This window comes from Microcaecilia unicolor, chromosome 2, assembly GCF_901765095.1.
Source record: "Microcaecilia unicolor chromosome 2, aMicUni1.1, whole genome shotgun sequence".
In the NCBI taxonomy this organism is placed as follows: Eukaryota; Metazoa; Chordata; class Amphibia; order Gymnophiona; family Siphonopidae; genus Microcaecilia; species Microcaecilia unicolor.
In genome coordinates this window covers 459742988-459764877 of record NC_044032.1, presented here as the reverse complement: position 1 = coordinate 459764877, position 21890 = coordinate 459742988, and the positions used below count along the sequence as shown (strand labels likewise).

General features: G+C 43.4%; 1 protein-coding gene across 1 annotated transcript in view; it reads right to left on the bottom strand.

The window, feature by feature from the left end:
* ATP6V1B1 (ATPase H+ transporting V1 subunit B1) overlaps positions 1 to 21890 on the bottom strand; it is a 177121-nt gene that overhangs the window by 44310 nt on the left and 110921 nt on the right. The window contains 2 exon segments of the mRNA XM_030192550.1: positions 3732 to 3833; positions 12558 to 12697. Of these exon segments, the coding sequence (XP_030048410.1) occupies positions 3732 to 3833; positions 12558 to 12697 (242 nt within the window).

The window sequence follows — 21890 nt, the reverse complement described above, 5'->3', positions numbered from 1 at the left end:
ATCTAACATTTTGACAGTAGGAAGCACTTCACCAATTGCAGGAGGATAATGATATCATTATGAAGGCAGATAAAGGGGGTGGGGTTGTAGTTCAAGATATGGAGCCACGTATGAATGAAGCTTACAGGCAGTTAAATGATGATAAGTTTTATATGGAGTTGGTGTCAGATCCGACTAGTAAATATGTAATATGTGTCCAAAATATGTTAGTTGAAGCACATCAACAGGGCATTACCACTTCTAAGGAGTATAAGTATCTATTTAGGAACCATCCCAAGATTCCTGTGATTTATTTTGTGCCCACAATTCACAAGACTTTATGTAATCCCCCTGGAAGACAGATAGAGTCGGCTAGGGGTTCTAATGTTATATTAGTGGCTCTTGATGTGAATGCCCTATATATGAATATACCCCAACAGTCAACTCTCCACATAATTGACCATCATTTACAGTCTCTGCCATTATCTATTCAACAAATTGGTCTGTTGAATCAGATTGCTAGATTGGTTATTACTAAGAATTATTTCGTAAAAGGAGTTGCTATGGGGGCAAAGGTAGCTCCCACAACGGCTTGTTTATTTATGGCAGAGTTTGAGAGGAAATTTGTTCAGAATACAGTATATAGTTATCATATAAAATTATGGAAACATTTTATTATGATGTACTCCTTGTTTGGGGAGGCACAGTTGATCAATTGGAACAAATTATTTTGTATCTTAATGCCTGTAATCCTAATGTTCAGTTTAGTACTACGATTGGTGGCCATGCGATAGATTTTTTAGATATACATATTGCTTCATTTTCATAGTTCTCACCTATACATAAGGAAAGTATCCCTGTAGGTCAAGTCTTGTGCTTGAAACTTCTATGCACTGAACAAACTATTTTTGTATCTCATGCTATGGGTATGAAGCAAAGGTTTTAAGAGATTCAATGTGAATAGGGCTTGGTTGTTTAATCATGTTCAGCAGGTTGAGGACTCCAGGGTAAACTATGCGTTGCCTTATTTTGATGAGTATATGAGGTTAAACATATTATTCAGAGAAATTGGTCAGTTTTATCGCTGCATCCGCAGCTTGCTGAATCTCTTCAGTTTGCTTAGTTACACTCGCAGCTCTAATCTTAAAGAACTGTTTGGAAGACAGAGATATTATCAAGCACCTTTATTGAAGAGGGTGGATCATTATAAATGTGGGAAATGTGTATATTGTCATCTATGTATTGAGACAACATCAATCTTAATACCTCACACTCAAAAACAGTTTATATTAAGGTCTTGTATTGACTGTACTTCAAAACACGTTGTTTACGGTATATCGTGTCCATGGTATATTGGCCAAACAGTGAGTCCAATTAAGAACAGAATTGCTCAGCATTTGAGCAATTTGCATTTACGCCGGGTTTCCCATTGGTTTTCCATTGGTTTCCCATTGGAGTCAGGTGGGCCATAGCCCATCAGATTTACAGTTTGTGGTGTTGTTGCAGGTTAATTTATGGAGAGGAGGGGAGGGGATATTTCACAAGTTTTGATTCAGAAAGAGCAGCAATTAATTTATTTATGGCATACAGTGGAGCCAGCTGGTTTGAATGAATAAGTTGACTGGTGATTACTATGAGTGATAGGTATATAGCTTGAGGCATTTCCAGGGGTGGGTCTAGGTATAGTGGTGGGCAGCTTTGTGCCGGTCACCAGTTTCAGCGTATGTTTTGAGGTAAGATATTTGGTTGTGTATATGTGAGTACGTATAATAAGAGTTTTAGCTTTGTATTGAACACAGTGCTTGTTTGTATATTTTTAATATTTTAATTGTAGCTCTGGCACCTGAAGACAGTTTGAGCGAAATATGATATTGTGTAGAACCTGGAGAGATTGGATGGTATCAGTGTCAATTGAGCACTGGGACTATGCACGGTCACTTGCGGAGCGCCCTCCCCCTCATTGGATAGTGATGGGTGCTTGAGGTGATCTGTGACTGTGGAAATGTTTGATGCTACTTTGAAGACTGCCATTTTGGAAATACTATTATCCAATAACAAGATATTTACAGCATTTCTGCAATGATGTTCATATAGCGTCTTTGCTTGTAGGCTTGGGAATCATGCCTTTTTGAGCTTTGATGCACTTGACTTGTGGACGTTTGGGGCAAACCAGACTATGGGTGTGTAGGTGTGTGGGAAATGGACAGGACACAGTGATTTAGAGTGCTATTTAGATGGTTTTATGTAATTCTTTAATAAAAATTTGCTAGTTATTGTTGATTAAATTGAAGTTAATTTTTTGGGTTATTTGAGGAATATTACCTTTTGTAGATTGTGAACCCAGCTCTTTTATTATCATTAAGCATATTCATTGTGGATATCTGACTGGCTGGGTGTGCCGAGGACTGGGTTAAGAACCCCTGCTCTAGAATATACATAACCTTCTGAGCTCCATCACCCAAGATTAACAGCATGCAGAACACATTCTGGATGTTTTGTGGCTCTACCTGAATGTGTTGTATTACCATATATTCAACTTCACCTAAGTATATGTGTGCCATAATCACAACTTGTACGTCTAAGGGGGAGTAACTGATGTTCACCAGAGCACAGGTGCCAGCTCTTTGGGTGCTTGAGCACCCCCAATATTTTGCAAAGTATTTTGCCCAAGGAAGGGTAACTTATTATGGCTTTAGCATCCCCAATCATTCTGAAAAGTTGGCTCAAATGCACCAGAGGTAGAAAGGCATCACTCTTCATTATGCAGGTTATTGGACAGTACTATTTATTATAAACCTGCCAAATCAAGCTAGTGTCCTGAAATGGCTTGTTCCCAGAATGCACTGCTGGCGAACATTTCATTTGAGCTATGATCTGGATTAGCAGTCTAGCGGTTAGAATACATGGGGTAGAAGGGCAAGTTTATACTTTCAGCCAAATTTTAGACAGGTTGTAAAAGTAGGGATTAAGATGTGTAGGTCAGTGCATTTTAAGTTTCACTAGTATTTTAGAACGCAACCTGCAGTCATAGAAGCTCTTCTAAAATACAGGAGAAATGGACATTTATGAACTGTGTGTGTGTAGCACAAACATCGCTTTTAGAAAAATAAACGTATATAATATCGACGGGTTCAAAGCCAACCCATAACTGGTTATCTTTACAACTGTAGAAATATAATAGGTATTATACCGATGCTGTCACAGAGACTAGTTTCCCTTGCCAGTTTTGCATTTGGAGGAGAGGGAGACAAAAATCACTGAGGGATTACATAAGTACATAAAATAAGGGTGCTTATTTTAGAAGCAGCACTAGGACCTTCATGTGGGCATTAGGGCCTTAACACGCGTTAAGGGAACGCTAAGAAGCCCGTAGGCTTCATAGCATTTAGCGTGCATGAAGGTCCTAATGCTGCTTGATAAATTCCTCCCTTAGTCTCCTTCTGAAATGGGGAATAAACATGTATCTTGTAGGCATGCCCTAGTGTCACACCAAAACATGCCCAGGTCAAGTCCCCTTGCCATTTGCATGCACTTGAATACATATGTCAGCTTTGTATAATCGGGACTTAAACATTTATCTTGCATAAACATCTAAGTGTAGGTTTATATGAACAGAGCTTGTAAACTGAGGGCCTTTATGCTTTTCCAGTAAGAGCAGAAGCACAGATTGCAACCCTCAGAACCCAGATTCATGTTGGCAATTCTGCCACCAGTGCCTGACATCACTAATTGAAACTGCTAACACTACTTACACCCATAGCTGCAAAAACAATAGCAAAGTTGTCTTCATGGTAGTCCATCACATCCTTGGACTTTTTAACCAAGCCTGCCTGTCGGCAAATTTGAGCTGCAATCTAGAGATAAAAAAAGAGAACATATTATCGGTTTGGATTCAAGAAAAAAAGGAAAACTCCTCTGCTGAGTTCCTGTTGATCCCAATGATACCTGCTTTATGTATTTTTTACATTTCTGTCTTCCTGTAAAAAGGATTAGTTATATACTGGCCAATATTCAACCCATGGGAGACAACTGGCTACGTCCCGTGATTAGTGCTGAGCCTGGATATTCAATGACTGGCATTGAATATCTGGGTTTTTTTGGCCAGTTTAAACTTAACTGGCCTAATCAATATCTAGCACTGGCCAGTTAAGTTTATAGAAGCCAAAGATATACCTGCTATTTGGGCAGACCGATTTGGCCACCAAACTTAGCCAACGATGCACTGAATATTTGTGGCTAGCCGGTTATATCACATGATATAACTGATTTGCTACTATGCACTAAACGGTAATATTCAGTGATAACCGGCTATCTTGCGCTGAATATTAGCGCTTAACTGGTTAAGTGATATTTAATTGGCCAGGAGCTGTTCCTCGCTAGTTAAACAGCGCTGAATATAAACTGGATAATATTTACAAGTTATTAAAAGAAATAAAATGTGGTTTTAGATAACACCTATCATATCCACTGTAACTCTCTAGAGCAGGGATGGGCAACCATGGTCCTTATGGGCCACAGCCCAGTTGAGTTTTCAAGATTTCCACAATGAACAGGCATGAGATTGATTTGTGTGTACTGCATCCATTGTATGCAAATTGATCTTGTGCATATTCATTGTGGAAATCTTGAAAACCCAACTGGGTTGTGGCCCTTCAGGACCATGGTTGCCCACCCCTGCTCTAGAGCATTCATATTTTTATTCAAATAGCCCCACTATCTGATTTGCAAATATATTACATCGGGAGAGATCAGTTTTCCAACTGATCTGTTTCTGAACCATTAGCAAAAAAAGCTCCAGCAAACTTGAAAAAAAGAACCACGCAGGTAGATAAAGCAATTCCAGTATTCAAGACTGGTTTCTGGAGTGTGCAATTTGTGACCACAAAGGATATCACCTCTTTAAGGATGCAGTAGAAGCTTTAAAGAGGTCCCAAGCCCCCCCCCCCCCCGAGTCACAAAGAACACAGACCCACTGCTTCAGTGGCAGCTTTAGAACGGTGCCACAGTCCAGAGCATTCCAAGGGGCTCTCCCTTCTTTGGCCTTGTTTGTGTGGGATGCAAGAAATGCTAAAGCCAGCTTTGCCAATATGCAAATCACAAGATGATAGACTTTATTACAGAGAAATGAGGCCCACTGTCTGGAGGGGAAGCTTTGGCCATCCCAGCTTCTAAACTTGCACCATAATGTATTTTGTGATATGTGGTCTTCTTTCTCCAAGTTAACATTATCAATACAGGTAGCAAAATGTGACAAAAAGGGTGTCACAACCTGTATTCCAAAACAGGGTCTCGCTGGGCTTGATTTTATAACAGACACCTATTTATGAGGAGTGCAAAAAAGCATTTATTTAATTTTGTAAAGGAAACATAGACTCCCAGACTGTCCCCAACAACACACATTTGTAGTCTACCTGTGCACACGTGTAGTTTATAAAGTACGTAGCTATCATTGAGCAAGCCCAGTAAAATGCCCAGGGCCACCCAATGTTAGGGGCTGCCTGCTGCCCTCTGCTCTCCATCCCATTTGTCACCTCTCTATCTCCCTTCAATACACCTCCCTCCAACCCCCTCCACCCCCACCCCCCCAAGTGTCTAGTGTGTGAATTGGCATCAACCTGTGGCCTCTTCCCCCTATGAGGTCATCCAGAGTCCCAGTGGCTAACTGGCAAAGGCAGCAATGTAAACCCTTCTGCCTACACCCGAGCCCACCAGGGCCTTTCCTCTGCTGTGACTGTCCTACCTCCTGTGACATCACTTCCTGTGGGCAAAAGTGACAGAGGAAAGGCCTTGGTGGGGCTGGGTGCAGGAAAAAGGTTTATATCGCTGCCTATACTGGAAAGCCCCCAGAAATCTGGAAGATCAAGAGGGGAATAGCAGAGAAACACTGGACCCATGGGGTGGGGGAGGGGAAGAAGAGAGATAGGAGACCCATGAGGAGATGGGGGGGGGGGGGGGGGGGACAGAGAGAGGAGTCATACATGTGCAGGGGGAAGGAGCAGCAGAAAGAAATCCCAGTCCTGCATGGGGATAGGGTGTGGAGTGGAGAGAGAGAGAGAGAGAGAGAGAGAGAGAGAGAGAGAGTTAAGAAGATATACTGGAGTCATAGAAAAATGGAGGGAAGACAAAGACCAGGACCAAGAAGGGGTGGAAGAGGAGGGTAAGAGATGCTGGCCCTGGGGTGGGGGTCAGAAGTAAGGTGCAGGAGGAAAGGAAAAGAGGAGAGAAGCTGGACATAGGAAGGATAGGGACACAGAGAAATGGGGGGAAGAGGTAGGGACATAGAGGGGAGATGCTGGATAGGGTGGATAATAGATGTAGAAGAAAGGTGGATGTGTAGAAGGTAGAATATCTGCAAAGGTTACTAGGGCAACCTGATTACTAAATTAAAGGGTCTGTTTGAAGCAGTCCCATTAGAATCAAAACTGTATAGAGAGGAAAGGTCCTAGGTAACTTTCTTTCTTAGAAATTCTGAGAGAAGAGCACATTTCTCTGGGTAAGTGACCATTACTAGACATGTAGACAGCTTGGTGGCTGGTGGATGTGAAGATCACCTGGTGACTTGCCTGTCTGGTGTGAAGGTAGTGGACCTCAAGCATCACCTAGATAGCATTTTAGATAGTGCTGGGGAGGATCCAGCTCTCTTGGTACGTGTGGGTATCAATGCCATAGGAAAATGTGGAAGGGAGTTTCCAGAAGCCAAATTTAGGATCTTAGGTAGAAAGCTGAAATCCAGATCCTCAAGGGTAGCATTTTTAGAAATCCTCCCTGTTCCACGTGCAGGTCTCAAGAGGCAGGCAGAGCTCCGAAGTCTCAATATGTAGCTGAGATGATGGTGCAGGGATGATGGATTTAGTTTTGTTAAGAACTAGGCAACATTCTGGGAAAAGGGAAGACTCTTCAAAAAGGATGGACTCCACCTTAACCAGGATGGAACTGGCTGTTGGTGCTAACATTTAAAAAGGAGATACAGCAGCTTTTAAATAAAACCTAGAGTCACCCAGGAGCTCATGGTTTGGTGTGGAGTATTGAGTTAGGGAATCCCAATAGAGAGGTTTCAATAATGGTGAAAGAGAACCAGGAGTGTTCAACGGGAGAACAGAGGATAGGATATAAATTATCCCCATCAACTTCAAAGCAGCCTGTACATACAAGGGAAAAAACCACAATTTGAAGTGTCTATATACAAATGCTAGAAGTCTAAAAAATAAGATGAGAGAGTTAGAGTATATAGCACTAAAATGAATAACTAGTTATTACAGGAATCTCAGAGACCTGGTAGTAGGAGGACAATCAATGGGACACTGTGTTATCAGGATACAAATTATATCAAAATGATAAAGTGGATCAACTTGGAGGCAGGGTTGTGCTATATGTTAAAGGGTGAATTGCGTCAAACAAAATAAATATTCTACATGAAACAGATAACAGTGTGGAATCCTTGTGGATAGAAATTCCATGTGTGAAGGGAAGGAGTATACAGGTAGGGCTATACCACTGTCTGCTAGGACAGAATAAGCAGACAGATGAACAAATGTTTACAGAAATTAGGAAAGCTGGCAAATTGAGCAACAGCATAATAATTACCCCAATATTGTCTGCATAAATGTTACATCAAGGAGCACTAGGGAGGTAAAATTCCTAGACATAATAAATGGCTGCTTCTTAGAGCAACTGGTCAAAGGATAAGAGAGGGAGCTATTTTAAATCTATTCCTTAGTGGAATGCAGGGCATAGTAAGAGAAGTAACAATGTTGGGTCCACTGGGAAACAGGGATCATAACATGATAAAATTTGAGCTGATATCTGGAGTGAAGTCACTAAAGAAATCTATTGTAGCAGCTTTTAATTTTTGAAAGGGAGACTACGATAAAAAGAGGCTATTAGAGCCAAAAGAACATCTTTCAAAGAACGAAAAAAGGATCCGAATGAAGAAAATAAGAAGCAACATAAGCACTGTCAAGCTAGATGCAAAGCATTGATAAAGAAGCTGTGATACTGTGAGCAAGGGTAGAGGGTGGGCCTTCATATTAACACAGGTGGACAAGTTGTAAACATGAACTAAGTGCTTTATTAAACTTTAATCTGAGGCCTGTTACTTCACAGGCCCTGGAACAAATGTAAAGTCTCTTTACTTCAGAGAACAAAGTCTTAACCAGGGACCTGGCTTACAGGATCCAAAACACAATCTGTAGCTTGTGATTGCCATGCCCCAAACACAGTCTGTAAGATTCTGCTCTCTCTCTTCTCTCTCTCTCTGGGTTTCCAGGTCTGACCCCAACCAGACCTCAGAACAGGGCTTGCAAGTCTTCAAATCAAAAGTTGGCTTACCTTAGCCAGGTCACAGTAGTTAGACATATGTCACAAAGGTGTATGCTGGTGCTTCACTTCTTCCTTCCCTGGGCCTCATTAACTCCACTCTGGCCCTGCCTTTTATAGTTCCTGGCTTTGACTCCACTCCTCCCATCTCACTTCCTCCTTGGGTGGGACTAAGGGTTTTAAAGTGGCTCGCAGTACATGAGGGATCCTTCTTAAGGGTGAGGGACAGTGCTCTGTATACCCATTTACAAACTCTCCAACTCAGCTCAACCCTGCCTGATTGAGCACCTGACATATCAGAGTCCACCTCCAGAGACAAAAGGTCAGCATTAGCATGTTCTCGGCCTGTACGATGTTTCACCCGATAGCTACAGGGCTGTAGGCTAAGGGACAGCACGTGATACATGCATTTGAATCTTTATGTTAAGCCATCCACTGAAGGGGCTGATGGTCGGTGATCAGCAGAAAGTGTCACCCCAACAAATAATATTGGAATGTTTCTAGGGCCCACTTGACAGCTAAAGCTTCCTTCTCAATTACTGCATAATTTTTCTCTCTCGGGAACAGTTTCTGGCTAATGTATGCCACCAGGTGGTCTTCCCCATCCACTTCATGGGCCAGAATGGCCCCGAGTCCAACTTCTGATGCATCTGTCTGCACGATGGAGGGCTGGTTGAAGTCTGGGCTGAAAAGCACCAACTCTGAGTAAATATCTCTCTTCAGGGTTTGGAAGGCAACATCCAGCTCTTCAGTCCAGTGTATCTTTTCTGGAGCCTTCTTCTGTAGGAAGCAAGTTAGGGTTCTGCTTTCTCAACAAATCCTGGAATAAACCACAGGTCATAATCAACGAGCCTAAGGAAGACTCGTACTTGTTACTTTATCTGGGGCACTGGCACCTGGGTGATTACCTCTACCTTCCAGATTTGGGGTCTCACTTGTCCTTTCCCGACTGAGTACCCTAGGAGTACCCTTCTTGTCCTCCCAAGAAACACTTTTTAGTGTTTAGCCAGTCGGTCCATACACTATCCAGTACTGCTTCTACCTGGATGAGATAGGTCCTCCAATCCTGACTGTAGATGATGTCGTCGTCTAAGCAGGCAGTCACATAGTTGCCATGTGATTTAAGTAAGCAGTCCACAAGGTGCTGAAAGGTAGCTGGAGCTCCATGAAGGTCAAACAGCAACACTGTGAACTGGAACAAACCCTGGGGTGTGGAAACAGCTATCTTCTCTTTGGCAATCAGAATGATGGGTACCTACCAATATCACTTGGTCAGGTTCAAGATCAAAATGAATTGGGTTCCTCCCAGTCACTCGATGAGTTCATCTACCCTTGGCATTGGATAGGCCTCTAGTTTGGAGACAGCATTCACCTTCCAGAAATCAATACCAAACCGGATACTCCTGTTCGGCTTTGACACCAGCACAATGGGAGATGACTAGTTAATGGTCAACTCCTCGAGGACACCCAGTTCCAGCATTTCAGTGACTTCTTTTGCCACAGCTTGTTGCCAGGCTTCTGGAATCTGATAGGGATGTTGGCGGACTACCACTCCCAGCTCGGTGAGAATTTCATGAGTTGCAAGATGGGTCCGGCCTGGCACTCCAGAAAATACATCTTGATTCTTCTATGAGAAGGAAAGCTGGACGCCAAATGGAACTTGCAAGGGCCTGTACTCTGTGGCCCAAAGTAATCTCTTTGGACCAGTACTGCAGTCATGGGGACCCATTTCTTCAACAAATTAATATGGAAGATCTTCACCTTGTCTCTCTTATTCAGTTGGGCCACATTATTATTGACAGGTCCCATCTTTTCCAAAATTTCATAAGGACCCTGCCATTTGCAAAATAGTTTACTCTCTGAAGAGGATAAGAGGACTAAGACTCTGTCCCCTGGCTGGGGTTCTCTGTACTGCTTTCTAATTGTAGACTCAGGCTTGACACACTTGACACTTTTCCAACCAGAGTTTGGCTGCCTCACTAGCTTTCCTCAGTCTCTCCTGCATGGTGAGCACATATTTGGCAAAATTCCTCCCTGGGCTGGGTTCCTCTTCCCTAGATTCCCGAACCACATCCAGGATTCCTCTAGGTCTCCTCCCATATAGCAGCTCGAATGGAGGAGTGGCCTAGTGGTTAGGGTGGTGGACTTTGGTCCTGAGGAACTGAGTTCAATTCCCACTTCAGGCACAGGCAGCTCCTTGTGACTCTGGGCAAGTCACTTAACCCTCCATTGCCCCATGTAAGCCACATTGAGCCTGCCATGAGTGGGAAAGCACGGGGTACAAATGTAACAAACAAAAACCTCTGGGGTACCTCCCAGATGGCAAATAGTACATATAGGAGTAAAGAATCCCAGTTTTTCCCATCTTCAGCTACAAACGTCTTCAGCATCTGCTTGAGTCTTGTTGAAGAGTTCCACTAGACCATCTGTCTGTGGATGATAAACGGATATCTGTAAGGTCTTTACCTTAATCAGGGTACACACTTGCTTCATGACTCTGGACATAAAGGTGGTTCCTTCATCAGTCAGTATTTCAGTAGGAATCTCCATCTCAGAAAAGACTTCCCACAGTGCATTGGCCACCATGGTAATTTTCATATTACACAGGGCAATGGCCTCTGCTTAGTGAGTGGCATATTCCAATATAACCAGGATATACTTGTTACCATGGGTGGTTCATTCCAGTAGTCCCACAAAGTCCATAGCCACTCTCTCAAATGGAGTATTGACAACGGGCATGCGCACAAGTGGGGCAGGTGGAACCCTATCAGGACTACTCAGCTTGCAGGTTGGGAAGGACTAAATAAAGAGCTCAATTTGCTTGAATACACATACCAGAAAAATTGGGTCAATATCCATTCCTAGGTTTTCTCCTCCCCCAGGTGCCCTCCTAACAGGTGACTGAGGGCTGACTGCATGACCTGCCTACAGTAGGGTTGAGGGACTAACAGTTGCTCTACCTCTTCCCCTGCCAATACAATAAGTCATTCTTTATTATAAAATATGGGAGTGCTACCTTAGAGGAGTCCTGGCTGCCCATGGGATTCCCATCTACTGAAACAACCCTAGCTTGGGTTGCTCTAAGGGACTCATCCTCTGACTGTGCCCTTTTAAAATTCCCTGTAGCTCCTTCACTGCTCACTGCCAGAGGATGTGGTAACAACAGTTTGCGTATCTGGGTTTCAAAAAGGTTTGGACAAGTTCCTGGAGGAAAAGTCCAAAGGCTGTTATTGAGATGGACATGGGGGAAGCCACTGCTTGTCCCGTGATTGGTAGCATGGAATGTTGCTATTATTTGGGTTTATGCCAGGTACTTGTAAATTGGATTGGCCACTGTAGGAAGCAGGATACTGGGCTAGATGGACAATTGGTCTGATCCAGTTTAACTATTCTTATGTTCTTATGGACATATAGAAGAAATGTCAAAAAGACAGAAGACCTTGAAAAGAGTTAAGAAAAGGCAGAAAAGAGACACAGGGACAAAAGCAATATTCAGAGAACAAAGGTAGACTAATGAATTTTTTTCTGAAGGTATTAATTGAAATATGTCAGCTTTGAAAAATGTGCACCTCTGATACCTTGCATTTCAATTTCTATTTCTGTTACTATAACAGGTTTTCTATAAAGGCCTAGAATGTGTTTGCTTTTGCAAGGTTTGTTTACAGGAGCTCTGAAAGGGTTTACCCTCCCTCCCACATCCCTGCTACCTTGGGAGAGGGATGGTGCTATATAGGGCCCATCTTAATTGTTCTGCCCAGAGCCTATTCAGTCCTAGCTATGCCACTGAGGCACATACCTGTATATTGCAACCTCTCCTCTGCTCCACCCGAACTAGCTTAATAGGCAGTGTTAAGTGTATCCATGTTATCTGCAATATAGTTCAGATGTTTGAAGTGTATCGTTTCTGTAGTAACTAGGTGGAAAGATGCTGGACACACCCTCAATATAGGCTTTGCGGTTATAAAATGTTATTTTGATCATTTTAGTGAAATGGGCCCTTAACAGTGGATAATCAGAGATAGAGTGTGGTGGCAGGTCTACAACCAGCAACAAGATTTATGAGTCCATTTTTAAAAATCTACTATTGCTCTTTGTATGTAATTTTTTATGGGGATTATTATGAAAAATATTTTTGCTTGTTGGTGGTACATAACTTACATTTCAAACCATTTTGAGTTAGTCTTTAAAAAGATGGTATAAAAATCAAAAACAATGAAATGAAATTAAGGAAAAGCATATAGTACAACCAGATATTACATTACCTCATTGTGAGGGAGACCTGCAGCAGAAAAAATTGGGATCTTTTGTCCTCTGGCAATACTGTTCATGACATCAATAGGTGAGATTCCAGTCTGAATCATTTCCTCGGGGTAAATTCGACCATGAGGATTAATCGGCTGTCCTGAAGCATAATCAGAGAACAGATGCAGTCTTTCAAAACTATATGTACAGCATATAAATGCAGAGTAAAAAGCAGTTACTAGGCTCTATAGTTACCTGGCTAAAGTAACTTTCATTATTCCTTAATCAACGACACACTATCCCAATATACACCCTCTTCCCACTCCCTACCTCTACCATCTTCCTCCCTTACCCATCTTTCTCATCCACATTTTGTTGTCCACCTCTTCAAACACTATATTACAGCTGCTATCCAATCTGTGTTATCTTGTGAACCTGTTATATTATGTAAGCCAGATTGAACCTGCTAATAAGTGGGAAAGCACGGGGCATAAGTGTTACAAATAAATAAATACAACATCTTCAGAAACGTTTGTGTTGGTGTCTATTCAGGGTGCATTCTAATGCTTATAACACACGTTTGCCCTGAAAATGCCGTTTAACATTGTTGTACACAGGGTTTAATAGATCCTATTTACACATCTAATATAATAAAACGCGCCGTGAACGTTTTGAAGACAACGTTCTGTGAAGCCGGAAGCTTGAAGCCGGAAGCCTAAGTTCTCAGGACAACGTTCTGTGAAGCCGGAAGCTTGAAGCCGGAAGTCTGAAGCCTTGAAGCCTTGAAGCCTGAAGCCTGAAGCCTTGAAGCCATCTGACGTCACTCCCAGGCTGAGGCTGAAGGGTTCGGGGATTCGTGGTGTGAAGCCTTCAAGCCAGCCAGCCGTCTCTGCCCCGCCCTCGCGACAAAACAAACAAATCCGGAAGCGAAACGTCAGGGAAGGAGGCGGCGCTCCCGACGTCTAGCCTTCCCTTCGCTGTGTTCCGCCTTCAAAACAAGGCGGAACACAGCGAAGGGAAAGCTAGACGTCGGGAGCGCCGCCTCCTTCCCTGACGCTTCGCTGCACGAACCGCCACGGAGGTAAAGTTAAAAAGAATTAAAAAAAAAAAAAAGGGATGCATGGATGCGAAGGGGTGGGGGGGCATGGATGCGAGGCATGGATGCGAAGGAGGGGGCATGGATGCGAAGGGGTGTGGGGCATGGATGCGAGGGGGGGGCATGGATGCGAGGCATGGATGCGAAGGGGGGGGCATGGATGCGAAGGGGTGGGGGGGCATGGATGCGAGGCATGGATGCGAAGGGGGGGCATGGATGCGAAGGGGGGGGGGGGAGAAGAGGGCGGGCCAGGCTGGGACATGGGAGAGAGCGTAGCATGGATGCTAGGGGGGGGGGGGTCATGGAAGGGCGAGAGGGGACTTGCTGGAAAAGGATGAATGGAGGCGGCAGGGGACAGAGGAGCATGGATTACAGAGCAGGCCTCAGGCAGAGAGGGGAAATGCTGGATAGGGAAAAATGGAGGGGCCAGGTGACAGATGAGCATGGATGGGCATGGATTGGAAGGGCAGGACTCAGGGAGAGGGGAATTGCTGGATAGGGATGAATGGAGGGGACAGATGGGCATGGATGGATATGGATTACAGAGCAGGCCTCAGGCAGAGAGGGGAAATGCTGGATAGGGAAAAATGGAGGGGCCAGGTGACAGAGGAGCATGGATGGGCATGGATTGGAAGGGCAGGACTCAGGGAGAGGGGAATTGCTGGATAGGGATGAATGGAGGGGACAGATGGGCATGGATGGATATGGATTGCAGGGCAGGCCTCAGGCAGAGAGGGGAAATGCTGGATAGGGAAAAATGGAGGGGCCAGGTGACAGAGGAGCATGGATGGGCATGGATTGGAAGGGCAGGACTCAGGGAGAGGGGAATTGCTGCATAGGGATGAATGGAGGGGACAGATGGGCATGGATGGATATGGATTGCAGGGCAGGCCTCAAGCAGAGAGGGGAAATGCTGGATAGGGATGAATGGAGGGGGCAGGTGACAGACAAACATGGATGGCCATGGATTGGGAGAGCAGGGCTCACGGACAGAGGGGAATTGCTGGAAAAGGATGAATGGAGGGGGCAGGGGACAGATGGCCATGGATTGGGAGGGCACGGCTCACACTCTCTCTCTCATATACAATGTCTTTCTCACTCTCACACACTCTGTCTCACACTGTATCACATTCACTCTCTATGTGCCACACAGTCACTCACACACTCGCTTGGTCTCATACACTCACTCAAACAGAGAATCTGTGTCTCACACACACTCTCTCTCTCGCCCACACACACACACTCTCACTCACACTGTGTCTCACATACACACTTGCACACACTCTCATTCTCACACACACACTCTCTCACAAACACACTCACACCCAGACTCACGCTCTCTCTCACACAATCACACTTTCACTCCGACTCTCAAACAGTCACTCTCACATACACTCTCCCAAACATACACACTCCGAGGAAAACCTTGCTAGCGCCCGTTTCATTTGTGTCAGAAACGGGCCTTTTTTACTAGTAAGAACATCTAGCTCAGCATCCTGTTTTCCAAACAGTGGCAAAGCCAGGTTACAAATACCTGGAAGAAACCCAAATCGTGGCAACACTCCATACTACAAATCCCAGGGCAAGCAGTGGCTTCCCATGTCTGTCTCAATAGCAGACTATGGACTTTTCCACCAGGAATTTGTCCAAACCATTTTTTAAACCCAGATACGCTAGCCACTGTTTCCACATCCTCCAGCAAAGAGTTCCAGAGCTTAACTATTCGTTGAGTGAAAAATTATTTCCTCTTTTTTGTTTTAAAAGTATTTCCATTTAATTTCCTCGAGTGTCCCCTAGTCTTTGTACTGCAGCAAATAGTGTGTTAACTGTGTTAGCGTTAAATGATCCCCATAATAAGCAATAGGTTAAGTTTTCCAAAGTAAGGCTAGATTTTTAATATGCTGTCAAGATGGCAAAGAATGCACAGTACAAGCTGATCTTCACACACATAATGCCCACATAGTTTGTGTCTGAAAACCAGGTGGTCATGCAGATGAAAAGTAGATGAGTACGTCAAGTCATTTCCACTGGGAGCATAAAGTAGTTTATGCATGTCAGTTTCTGAAACTTAAAGGACACTAAAACTCATGTTGATTGTAATGAGCATGCTAAAAAAGCAGCATAATAAAGCTTTTTCGGCACTCACCATAAAAGTTTTCATTTCATTTTTTCATGTATTGGTGATTTATATATGTAGATCTGTTTAATATGGCACACCAAGTACCAAATCAAAAAAATACTATTGTTTGTCACTACTAGAATTTAGAAGAAACTGCAAGTGTTTTGGCTGAATGCCAGGTTTTCTGTGGACAGTTTGTTTTTCTCTGCAGTAGATGGAGCTTTTTTTTCACACTGTTCTCTTTTTCCCAGTTTCAATTAAAGCTTGTGATGAAAGTGGGACTCCATGAAGAGCAGTGCAGATTTTTGGCTGTAGGGCCATAGCAGTCTGCTGGGGCTTTGAGGCTTATGTTTTTTCAGCTATGTGTGTAGTATTATCAGAATTGCCCCTTGCAGTTTCTTCTAAATTCTAGTAGTAGCAAACAAAAGTATTTTTTTGATTTGGCTAGCATGGTTTTTTTCCTCCACCTATCGTGTGTACACCAAGTAACACACACTTTTTGATAGACATACTAAAAAATAACATATCAAAAATTCATTCCATTAAAAAATTCTAAATATATTAAAATCTTCCAGTTTTTGTAAATCATGCCTCAGCATAAAATTCAACTCTAAGTACTATTAAAAGGTAAATAAGAAGCCCTTTAACTTCTTTCTAAAATCTGAGTAGTTCCTTTCAGTACATAAAAAGACACTGGTAAAGAATTCCAGAAGATAGGGCCTGCGACTTCAAAGGCCATTAATTGAAATTTTATCATCTCACTTCAGCAGCTGTTGGTATTACTAACAACATTACACCATTGGATTTTAAATCAGCAGTAGATTCATGTGCTGTTAACCAGGGGCGTAGCCAGACTTCAACGGGAGGGGGGGCCAGAGCCCAAAGTGGGGGGCACATTTTGGCCTCCTCCCTGCTGCCGCCCTCCCGCTGCCACTTCCGCCCCCCCTGCGGCCGCTACCGCTACCGCCTCCTGCCGTCACATCCTCCCCCCTCTGCTGCTCCTGCCCCCCTGCCGTCGCTCTCTCCCCCCCCCCACTGCCACTGCAAAGGTACCTTGGCTGGCGGGGGCCCCCAAACCCCGCCAGCTAAAGCGTTTGTCCCACGCTAGTCTCACATTGCCTGGCGCCCTGTTCTGTTTTCAGTCACTGTGCACACTCATTTTAATGAAACTGAGCAAGGCCTGTTTTGCAGGTGCCCCGAAAAATGTACCTGTGCGCATCCAATACACGCGTCTACACCAGTGAGGCTACTTTTCGGTGCACCTTAGTAAAAATACCCCTAAGTGCTTAGTAAATGATGGAAGATAAAGAACAGTATGGTCCATCTAGTCTACGCAGTAAGATGACCAGTGTTGCACTTGCCTCTCCATGCAGGCTAAACCTTCTATGTTTTCTCTCTCTCTCTTTCTCTCTTTAAATTTGTGTAGGAGATCCCTTTCCCAATGTGAGCTCAGTTACTGGGGTTGCCTGTTGTGGTGCTTCTCCTGGATAGATGTCTCCATTGCTTCTCTACTTATTCTTCCTATAAGCACAGGTGTTGGTGGTCTGGTCCCCTCTCTGGTTCCAGTGCAGCAGCTGTCTGGGTTCCGTTCCTGCTTCCCCCACTCCTTCACTTTCCCTGTGCATTGGCTGTGTTAGTCACAACTCCCTCTTACTTAATGGTGCAGTGGGAAAGAGAGCAAAGCACCCAAGGTAGAAAACTCCCTTTGTGCCTGGTATTTATAGTTCTTCAGGTTTCATTCCAAAAGGTGTTTCTTCCTATTACTGTTACTCAGGGGTCCTTTTACTGAGGTGCGCCGAAAAATGGCCTGTGCTGTTGTAGGTGTGTGTATTGGACGTGTGTGCAGATCCATTTTTCAGAACACCTCCAAAAAAGCCCTTTTTTGGGGCCGAAAATGGACGTGCGGCAAAATAAAAATTGGTGCGCATCCATTTTGGGCCTGAGACCTTACCGCCACCCACTGACTTAGCGGTAAGGTCTCAAGCGTTAACCGGACTGTAATCATCAGCGTGCATGCGCTGCCGATTACCGCCCGGTTAGCACCACGTGTAAGAAAATAAAAAATATTTTTGGACGCACGTAATAAATGGAATTACCGCCCGAGACGTGCGGTAGCTGGGCAGTAGTTCCAGACTGACATGCATAGGTACCTACACGCCTTAGTCAAAGGGCCCCTCAGACAGGAAAGCTATCCTTGGCTCTGGAAACTGTGAGAGCTTTCCAGAGTCCAAATATACATACCTAATCTTGGTAGAGGCACTAGAGGTCTCTGCTGAGCTGATGTTTCTAGCAGGCAGACTCTGTATACCCTCTACTCTTGTTTTCTATTCTTCTATACCTTTCACAGATTGAATATCCACGTGTAAATCATCACACAGATCAGACTGCAAATTCACACACAGAACTCCGGCGTCTACAAAATATGCTCAAGCCAAATCTATAGAAACAAGAAACTACATAAAAAGTAAATATACCTCTAATCTCCCTAAAACCCAATAAAAAGAGATAAGGAAGTATCTGCTGTGTCTGAAGGAGGATGAGTCTAGGAAATAGCAGTATTTGGGAAGAACCAATCACAAACTGTCAAATTACATCATCTTTTGGAAAGCCAAATAACCACAAGAAGAAAACGCTGAACTTACTAAACATTCTGGACTTATCTTATATTCTTTTGAAAATGTCTTATATTCTTTGGTGCATGCAGAACCCACTGAGGTTCTGGCTAAACCTCAAAGTTACCATCATTATAGCATGGTATATAGTGTACATTCCAATACCCTTCCTCTAGGAGAAAGAGATCCTTGCTACAAAATAAAAGTTTAGCCATTTATGAGTGATGTGTATTTTGACATCTTGCATAACTACAGTTTTAAATGAATCATGCCATCCCCTTTCTTCCTCTTATTCAATCTCTTTCATTTTCAGATTGTTGCTTTTTGAGCACCGGTTCATTGTCATCCTAACTGAGCCATAAAAACTGTATATTACTGTCACATGCTTTCTAGTGTGCTTATTATACTTGTACTGGGGTTATATTTTCATTTTGGGCTATAGTTTATGGGAATGTTTGTTTTGTTTGGTTTTTTTTTTTAAATTTCCCTGTTATGTTTCCACATAATCAAAAACCTTCCTCCTAGCCTTGGCTGATTTTCTAAAATTTGCACTAGACAAATTGTTAATTGAAGAATTTCTTGTGATTGTAGAAAATTCTTGGGCATAAATAATCTAAATTTAGGTTTCAAGTATTTATCCCTAGATCACGTAAAAATTATACTGGAACAAATTGCTATGTGGAATCAACACAGCTAATTCTCCAGTGGGTTTTACAGTGAGCATAGCATGAAAACATAATTCATTCAGCTTATGTAATTCCTATGTTGATATAGCTGCTATATGAATTTTGGTGCTGAGGAGATTATATTCATATGGGGGGGGGGGGGGGGTCCTTTTACTAAGTTGCAGTAAGCGCTAATGTGTGCTTCCCATGTGCCAACATATACCACCATGTCCTGCGGTAGTTCTGGCATCTGCATACACTTCCCAAGCACTGTAAAATACTTTGTAATTTATAGCACTGGGGAGTGCTTGGGGGGTGGAGAGTATTTTTTTATTTATTTATTGCATTTGTATCCCACATTTTCCCACCTTTTTGCAGGTTCAGTGTGGCTTACAATATGAGTTGAATGTTGGAAATACAATTTGTTACAGATAGTTAGGGATTATATTATGCAGGGTTAAGCGAAACAATTGAGGTGTCGTTAAGGGATGTAATAGTGGAACATAGGCATTGCAACTTTGGAAGGAGACAATGGTAGCTTAGGGGCGATAAAAAGACATGAAGTCATATGGTATATAACTTTCTGTGAGTAAAGGTATGAGTGATGTGATAATACGGGAGTGGGAGTTCCGAGATGAATGTACGATGCATTAGTGAACAGTAAGTATGGACTTTATGTGTTTTGTTTTTTTCCGTAGACTTGTTCAAAAAGATGGGTCTTCAATAATCTGCGGAAGGAAGCTTGCTCGTTGGTTGTTCTTAGGTTGCGCGGCAGTGTATTCCAAAACTGCGTGCTCTTGTGAGAAAAGGTTGATGCGTGTAACGTTTTGTATTTCACACCTTTGCTATTGGGGAAGTGGAGGTTAAGGAAGGTTCGAGATGATCTTTTGGCATTTCTGGGTGGTAAGTCTATCAACTCTGACATGTAGGCTGGGGCTTCACCGTGAACGATTTTGTGGACTAATGTGCATACTTTAAAAGTAGGCATGCCCAGCGCTAATAGGCTAGCGCATTGCTGCACGCCAACCGATTAACATATAGTTAGCGCACAAGCCCTTTCTGTCTACTAAATAGGTGTCGGTAAGTGCTCGCACACTAATGGCCATGTGCTAATTGGGTAATTAGCGCCTGGCCATTAATAAGAAGGATGGAACTGTGGGCATTTTACAGCCATGCTAAAAGTGGCCTCAGCTTACGGGGAAACCCACGCGCTAGTCATAGCGCAGGTTATCTTTTAGCGCAGCTTAATAAAAGGGCCCCACATACATATAATAACAATTGAAAACAAAATAAGCATAGTGAGGGGTCATTTTACCATGCTGCAGTAAACACAGCTTAAAAGGACTCACCGTGGGCTATGCCGAGGTGTCCTGCAGTAAAACCCCGATATGTGCACGTTAACTACATGCTAAAATTAAATTTTATTTTTTTTGGCTGTGAGGGCGTGTCTGGGAGGTGGAGAGTGGACATGCCCGCACTAATCAGTTAGTACAGCCACATTGCTGCATGCCGAGGGGCAGATTCTACATATAGCATCTGAAAAATCCACACGGAATAAAATTATACCTAGGCATATTCTCTAAAGTACACCTACGTTTTATAGAATAGGCTTAAATTTCCACACGGTGTACATAGAGTACACCGACCACCTCTCCATGTGACCAAATTTAGTTATGGCCATTTACGCCAAATAAAACCTGGTGTAAATGCTGGCGCCTAAATTATGCGCAGAGCAGATAATTCAATCACCATTTGCATACTTTTTTGGAGCGCCCACACCACACCCATTTCCCCACCTATAGCCATGCCCCTTTTTGGATGTGTGCATTAGAATTTAGATGCAGTGAGTTACAGAATACAATTAGCAAGTTATGCACGTAAATTCTAATTATTGCCAATTAGTGCTCATAATTGCTTGTTAAGCACTGTTATCAATGCTGAATGGCTTGTTAAGCCAATTAAGTTATGCACATTCTTATAGAACATGCTTGGATTTTGGTGCAGAACGCTGGGCTTGCTATATAGAATCCGGGGGTAACTGATTAGTGCACGATTAGCGTGTGATCCCTTACTGCCAACAAAATGGGAGGTGGTAAGGGCCCACATGCTAATGGCAACATTAGTGCATAGTGGAGCTTTGTTCACCGATTAAAATCTTTAATTGCATGGGTGGGCACGATCAAAAATTTTAATCGCATGCTTGATCGCATAAAGTGTCCCCCTCGCATTATCACCTGTATAGTGCAAAATATAGACTGCAGATGTAAATTCTCAAAACTGACATACTGTACGCCAGTTACTAAACTGAAAATAAAATCATTTCTCTTACTTTTGTTGTCCACTAATTTTATTTTTCTAATTATTTTATTCCCTGGTTCTGTTCCTCTGTCTGTGCTCTGAACTCTATTTACAGGGTCTCCTCTCTCCTCACTATTTCCTTTCTCTCCTCCTCTCTTCTTCACTTCTTCCCCTATATCATCTTTCACATTCAACTTTCTGCCATTTTCATTCCTTCTTGTATCTGTCTTATTTCTATCCCTTCACTTCTCCTTCATCCATGGGCACTCCTCTCTCCTTCAGTCTCTCCTCTCCTCCCCTCCTTGGGCACCATCTCCTCTCTTCTCTCTTTCCCTTCCTCTCTATAGGCACCATCTCATCCATCTCTCTTCTCTTCCCTTCCCTTCTTCTCTATAGTCAGCATCTCATCTCATTCCTTCCCTTCCTCTCCTCTCCATTGGCACAATATCATTTCCCCCCCCCCCCCCCCCCCCCGGGAGCTCCTGCAGCTTTCTCTCTCCAGCTGCCCCGCATTCTCTCCAAACCCCCCCCCCCCTTCACAACAGCCTTTTCTTTTCTTTCCT